Below are 7500 nucleotides of genomic sequence, written 5' to 3' on the forward strand. Positions count from 1 at the left end.
CCTCTCCTTCCTGCTCCTCCTTTTCTCCCCACTCCTCTTTTGCTCTCCTCTCCTCCTTTTCCTCCCCTCTCCTCCCCGCTCCTCCCTTTCCTCCCCGCTCCCCTTTTGTCTCTCCTTTTCCTCCCCGCTCCTCCTTTTCCTCCCCGCTCCTCCTTTTCCTCCCCTCTCCTCCTTTTCCTCCCCGTCCCCTTTTGCTCTCCTCTCCTCCTTTTCCTCCCCGCTCCTCCTTTTCTCCCGCTCCTCCTTTTGCTCTCGCTCCTCCTTTTCCTCCCCGCTCCTCCTTTCCTCCCCGCTCCTCCTTTTCCTCCCGCTCCTCCTTTTCCTCCCCGCTCCCCTTCTGCCTCTCTCTCCCCACCTCTGTTTTCCTTCTTTCCCATTATCAGACTGCACTTCCGCTAGTTCCACTCCTTCCTCTCCCATCTCTCCTTCCTTCCTCTCTGTCCTCTTTTCAAAGGGGTTATTCCTGACTTGAGTCAGCTGTAGTACCAGTATAACACCAACTGTAGTACAATAGGGATTTCCCCAGTCACAACAATAGACTACTCTCCGTCTTTCACTCTGTGATGTCAATCCTTAGAATAGAATGTTCCAGATCACAGTAGCAGATAACTGAAGCGTATTACCACACCGGTGTTTATCTGAAGCGTGACAGTCGGCCCCACTCTCATGACTCACTGTCATGTGTCTCTGAGCCAACGCAGCTTTCCCAACACACTGTCATTAGTCAATAACACAGTAGACACACTTCTCTCTCTTCTGATTGATTCAAACAATAAAAGTGTGTTCTCCCTCCTCCTCCTGTAGGTACTATGACCAGTTGTGTGCTGTGGAGCCCAAGTTCCCCTTCTCTGAAAACCAGGTAGATACAACCTCCCATCCACTCAATGCTGAAGGAGGGGGGGGGGGGTGGAGGGGTTGCACAACAACGGTACAATAAAAAACTACACTACAGTATCTGTCTGCAGAGAATCACGTCACATATGAACCGCTAGTCAGTAATAACAGGTGATCATGTTGCTAATCTCTCTCTCTGTCTTCCTGCAGCTGTGTCTAACCTTCACATGGAAAGATGCCTTTGATAAAGGCTCACTGTTTGGGGGCTCAGTCAAACTAGGTAGGCCACAGACACATGCAGGCCTCTGGGCATGGGTACTTCTAGCAGATGTATGAGGAAGTCCTATTGCATGATGGGTGTTTTTCTCCTTGTCTTTTTTTTCAACGTAACTGATTTATTTCCTGTATTTTTATTTCCTGTATGTGTCGCACACGACAGCCCAGCTCTGTCTCTCACCCCTCACACACACACAGCGACCGATGTTCCCTCTAAGTTGCCGTGCAGCTCCTCGGGGGAAATATCTGCACAAGGAGAGAAGCACGAGATTCACTCAACTTTCTAGAGTTTTCCCCGTTAACACGACCAACGTTTCCCTTTACTGTGGGAATTGTGATCGAATCAATGCAATATTAGCCACTTTCAATGCAACATACCGAAACAAACTATCAAGAGATTTTGTTGTAGGCAGAACACATCGCTGTAGGATTCTATTGCTCACGACTCAGAGCTCTACTCTACACCGGTGCAGCATAACCAATCAGAGCTCTACTCTACACTGGTGCAGCATAACCAATCAGAGCTCTACTCTACACCGGTGCAGCATAATCAATCAGAGCTCTACTCTACACCGGTGCAGCATAACCAATCAGAGCTCTACTCTACACTGGTGCAGCATAACCAATCAGAGCTCTACTCTACACTGGTGCAGCATAACCAATCAGAGCTCTACTCTACACCGGTGCAGCATAATCAATCAGAGCTCTACTCTACACCGGTGCAGCATAATCAATCAGAGCTCTACTCTACAACGGTGCAGCATAACCAATCAGGACTCTACTCTACACCGGTGCAGCATAACCAATCAGAGTCTCACTCTACACGGTGCAGCATAACCAATCAGAGCTCTACTCTACACCGGTGCAGCATAACCAATCAGAGCTCTACTCTACACCGGTGCAGCATAACCAATCAGAGCTCTACTCTACACCGGTGCAGCATAACCAATCAGAGCTCTACTCTAAACCGGTGCAGCATAACCAATCAGAGCTCTACTCTACACCGGTGCGGCATAACCAATCAGAGCTGCGTATATGGATCTGTGCCATTGACTGAACTGGACTGTGTTTTCAGCTGTGGTTGTGGGTAGATGCACTTGTTTTGCGATCAAAGCAAGAGCTGCGTGTAGCCACGTGCACATTGTGTTCATATCCTTTGCTAGTGAGTTATTAGCCCAGTTATAGATCTTTATTAGTCAGCAATATGGGAGTGGTTGCTTCCTACAAGAACACAGAACGTGTACATTTCTAGACATCTTTGAAAGCTAGTCAGGTAAAGAGCTATTTTTTTTTTTTGGTCTTAAAGGGGCAGTGTTGTGTTTTGAGACAGGCCTGAATAAGCTAAGTAGCCAATAGGCAGAGGGTAACATAATTTGTCTGATTCTCAGCAATAATGGGAATAATAATGAATTTTTGTAAAGTGGTTTCTTGCATCAAACAACACAACATGTTCAGTCACCTCCTTGTCTGACGGACAAGTGGATTAACAGGTTCATGTGAAGCCCTGCATGTTTAAAAAAAAAAAAAAAAAAGTCTCACACATTGGCTGTTACTGTAGGCTGAATGATATAACAGTTATTTCCATGTTAAAATGTTATGGGATGTATTTTCTCCATTGTTTGTGATGTTAGGCTACTCTGGTAGGCCTACATTATGACCAAATAGCCACAGTAGCCTACTTGACCACTAAAACTAACTTAAAGTGGGTACAGCCTCAGTGTTTACAGTAAAACTGTAACTTAAAGCAGGTACAGCCTCAGTGTTTACAGTAAAACTGTAACTTAAAGCAGGTACAGCCTCAGTGTTTACAGTAAAACTGTAACTTAAAGCGGGTACAGCCTCAGTGTTTACAGTAAAACTGTAACTTAAAGCGGGTACAGCCTCGGTGTTTACAGTAAAACTGTAACTTAAAGCAGGTACAGCCTCAGTGTTTACAGTAAAACTGTAACTTAAAGCAGGTACAGCCTCAGTGTTTACAGTAAAACTGTAACTTAAAGCAGGTACAGCCTCAGTGTTTACAGTAAAACTGTAACTTAAAGCAGGTACAGCCTCAGTGTTTACAGTAAAACTGTAACTTAAAGCGGGTACAGCCTCAGTGTTTACAGTAAAACTGTAACTTAAAGTGGGTCCAGCCTCGGTGTTTACAGTAAAACTGTACATTAAAGTGGGTACAGCCTCAGTGTTCATAGTAAAACTGTACATTAAAGCGGGTACAGCCTCAGTGTTTACAGTAAAACTGTACATTAAAGTGGGTACAGCCTCAGTGTTTACAGTAAAACTGTACATTAAAGTGGGTACAGCCTCAGTGTTCATAGTAAAACTGTACATTAAAGCGGGTACAGCCTCAGTGTTTACAGTAAAACTGTAACTTAAAGCGGGTACAGCCTCAGTGTTTACAGTAAAACTGTAACTTAAAGTGGGTCCAGCCTCAGTGTTCACAGTAAAACTGTAACTTAAAGTGGGTCCAGCCTCAGTGTTTACAGTAAAACTGTAACTTAAAGCGGGTACAGCCTCAGTGTTTACAGTAAAACTGTAACTTAAAGTGGGTCCAGCCTCAGTGTTACACGTAAAACTGTAACTTAAAGTGGGTCCAGCTCAGTGTTCACAGAAAACTGTAACTTAAAGTGGGTCCAGCCTCAGTGTTCACAGTAAAACTGTAACTTAAAGTGGGTCCAGCCTCAGTGTTCACAGTAAAACTGTAACTTAAAGCGGGTACAGCCTCGGTGTTTACAGTAAAACTGTAACTTAAAGCGGGTACAGCCTCGGTGTTTACAGTAAAACTGTAACTTAAAGCAGGTACAGCCTCAGTGTTTACAGTAAAACGCACGCTGGAAGTTGCACAGAATTTTCACAACGTTCAAGTTTGCGTTCAGTAGACCTGAAATATGCTCAGTGCTGGAAAAAAGTTAATGGGAACATTGATAGAAACCCTAGGAAACCACAAGGTAACCTTATTGTGTGAGTGTTGTTTGAGCTCAGACGAACAGGTAGGTAGGTGTGTGTGTGTGTGTGTGTTAAAGTACAGCACCAGTCAAAAGTTTGGACACACCTACTCATTCAAGTGTTTTTCTTAATTCTTTTTACTATTTTCTACATCGTAGAATAATAGTGAAGACATCAACACTATGAAATAACACACATGGAATCATGTAGTAACCAAAAAAGTGTTAAACAAATCAAAAATATATTTTAGATTCTTCAAAGTAGCCACCCTTTGCCTTGATGACAGCTTTGCACACTCTCTTTTGACTGTACTGTGTGTGTGGGTGTGTGTGTGTGTGTGTGTGTGTGTGTGTGTGTGTGTGTGTGTGTGTGTGTGTGTATTAGCCCTCGCCAGTCTGGGATATGAGAAGACGTGTGTGTTGTTCAACGGAGCAGCGTTGGCGAGTCAAATCGCTTCAGAACAGAACCTGGACAGCGACGAAGGACTGAAGGCCGCAGCCAAATACTACCAGGTACGTCTATAGCAATACTACAATACAGCCAAATACTACTAGGTATTTCTATAGTTATACTACAATACAGCCAAATGCTACAAGGTATTTCTATCGTTATACTACAATACAGTCAAATACTACTAGGTATTTCTATAGTTATACTACAATACAGCCAAATACTACTAGGTATTTCTATAGTTATACTACAATACAGCCAAATACTACTAGGTATTTCTATAGTTATACTACTAGGTATTTCTATAGTTATACTACAATACAGCCAAATGCTACTAGGTATTTCTATAGTTATACTACAATACAGCCAAATGCTACTAGGTATTTCTATAGTTATACTACAATACAGCCAAATGCTACTAGGTATTTCTATAGTTATACTACAATACAGCCAAATACTACTAGGTATTTCTATAGTTATACTACAATACAGCCAAATACTACTAGGTATTTCTATAGTTATACTACAATACAGCAATATACTACTAGGTATTTCTATCGTTATACTACAATACAGCCAAATGCTACTAGGTATTTTCTATCGTTATACTACAATACAGCCAAATGCTACTAGGTATTTCTATCGTTATACTACAATACAGCCAAAGCTACTAGGTATTTCTATCGTTATACTACAATACAGCCAAATGCTACTAGGTATTTCTATCGTTATACTACAATACAGCCAAATGCTACTAGGTATTTCTATCGTTATACTACAATACAGCCAAATGCTACTAGGTATTTCTATCGTTATACTACAATACAGCCAAATGCTACTAGGTATTTCTATCGTTATACTACAATACAGCCAAATGCTACTAGGTATTTCTATCGTTATACTACAATACAGCCAAATGCTACTAGGTATTTCTATCGTTATACTACAATACAGCCAAACGCTACTAGGTATTTCTATCGTTATACTACAATACAGCCAAACGCTACTAGGTATTTCTATCGTTATACTACAATACAGCCAAACGCTACTAGGTATTTCTATCGTTATACTACAATACAGCCAAACGCTACTAGGTATTTCTATCGTTATACTACAATACAGCCAAATGCTACTAGGTATTTCTATCGTTATACTACAATACAGCCAAATGCTACTAGGTATTTCTATCGTTATACTACAATACAGCCAAACGCTACTAGGTATTTCTATCGTTATACTACAATACAGCCAAACGCTACTAGGTATTTCTATCGTTATACTACAATACAGCCAAACGCTACTAGGTATTTCTATCGTTATACTACAATACAGCCAAACGCTACTAGGTATTTCTATCGTTATACTACAATACAGCCAAACGCTACTAGGTATTTCTATCGTTATACTACAATACAGCCAAATGCTACTAGGTATTTCTATCGTTATACTACAATACAGCCAAATGCTACTAGGTATTTCTATCGTTATACTACAATACAGCCAAATGCTACTAGGTATTTCTATCGTTATACTACAATACAGCCAAATGCTACTAGGTATTTCTATCGTTATACTACAATACAGCCAAATGCTACTAGGTATTTCTATCGTATATCTACAATACAGCCAAATGCTACTAGGTATTTCTATCGTTATACTACAATACAGCCAAATGCTACTAGGTATTTCTATCGTTATACTACAATACAGCCAAATGCTACTAGGTATTTCTATCGTTATACTACAATACAAGCCAAATGCTACTAGTATTTCTATCGTTATACTACAATACAGCCAAATGCTACTAGGTATTTCTATCGTTATACTACAATACAGCCAAATGCTACTAGGTATTTCTATCGTTATACTACAATACAGCCAAATGCTACTAGGTATTTCTATCGTTATACTACAATACAGCCAAATGCTACTAGGTATTTCTATCGTTATACTACAATACAGCCAAATGCTACTAGGTATTTCTATCGTTATACTACAATACAGACAAATGCTACTAGGTATTTCTATCGTTATACTACAATACAGACAAATGCTACTAGGTATTTCTATCGTTGTACTACAATACAGCCAAATGCTACTAGGTATTTCTATAGTTGTACTACAATACAGCCAAATGCTACTAGGTACAGTTGAAGTCGGAAGTTTACATACACTTAGGTTGGAGTCATTAAAACTAGTTTTTCAACCACTCCACAAATTTCTTGTTAACAAACTATAGTTTTGGCAAGTCGGTTAGGACATCTACTTTGTGCATGACGCAATAAATTTTTCCAACAGTTGTTTACAGACAGATTATTTCACTTATAATTCACTGTATCACAATTCCAGTGGGTCAGAAGTTTACATACATTAAGGTGACTGCGCCTTTTAAACAGCTTGAAACATTCCAGAAAATTATGTCATGGCTTTAGAAGCTTCTGATAGGCTAATTGACATCATTTGAGTCAATTGGAGGTGTACCTGTGGATGTATTTCAAGGCCTACCTTCAAACTCTGTGCCTCTTTGCTTGACATCATGGGAAAATCAAAAGAAATCCGCCAAGACTTCAGAAAATACATTTGTAGACCTCCACAAGTCTGGTTCATCCTTGGGAGCAATTTCCAAACGCCTGAAGGTACCACGTTCATCTGTACAAACAATAGTACGCAAATATAAACACCATGGGACCACGCAGCCGTCATACCACTCAGGAAGGAGACGCGTTCTGTCTCCTAGAGATGAATGTACTTTGGTGCGAAAAGTGCAAATCAATCCCAGAACAGCAAAGGACCTTGTGAAGATGATTGAGGAAACGGGTACAAAAGTATCTATATCCACAGTAAAAACGAGTCGTATATCGACATAACCTGAAAGGCCGCTCAGCAAGGAAGAAGCCACTGCTCCAAAACTGCCATCTAAAAGCCAGACTACGGTTTGCAACTGAACATGGGGACAAAATCGTACTTTTTGGAGAAATATCCTCTGGTCTGATGAAA

At 40.8% G+C, this 7500-nt stretch overlaps 1 protein-coding gene across 1 annotated transcript in view; it reads left to right on the forward strand.

Moving 5' to 3' along the window:
* Positions 1-7500, forward strand: part of LOC120027102 (programmed cell death 6-interacting protein-like) — a 69526-nt gene that overhangs the window by 28679 nt on the left and 33347 nt on the right. Inside the window, exons 5-7 of the mRNA XM_038971941.1 lie at positions 780-859; positions 1045-1114; positions 4438-4565. Of these exons, the coding sequence (XP_038827869.1) occupies positions 780-859; positions 1045-1114; positions 4438-4565 (278 nt within the window). The remainder of the gene's footprint in view (positions 1-779; positions 860-1044; positions 1115-4437; positions 4566-7500) is intronic.

This window comes from Salvelinus namaycush, chromosome 32, assembly GCF_016432855.1.
Source record: "Salvelinus namaycush isolate Seneca chromosome 32, SaNama_1.0, whole genome shotgun sequence".
Lineage (NCBI taxonomy): Eukaryota > Metazoa > Chordata > Actinopteri > Salmoniformes > Salmonidae > Salvelinus > Salvelinus namaycush.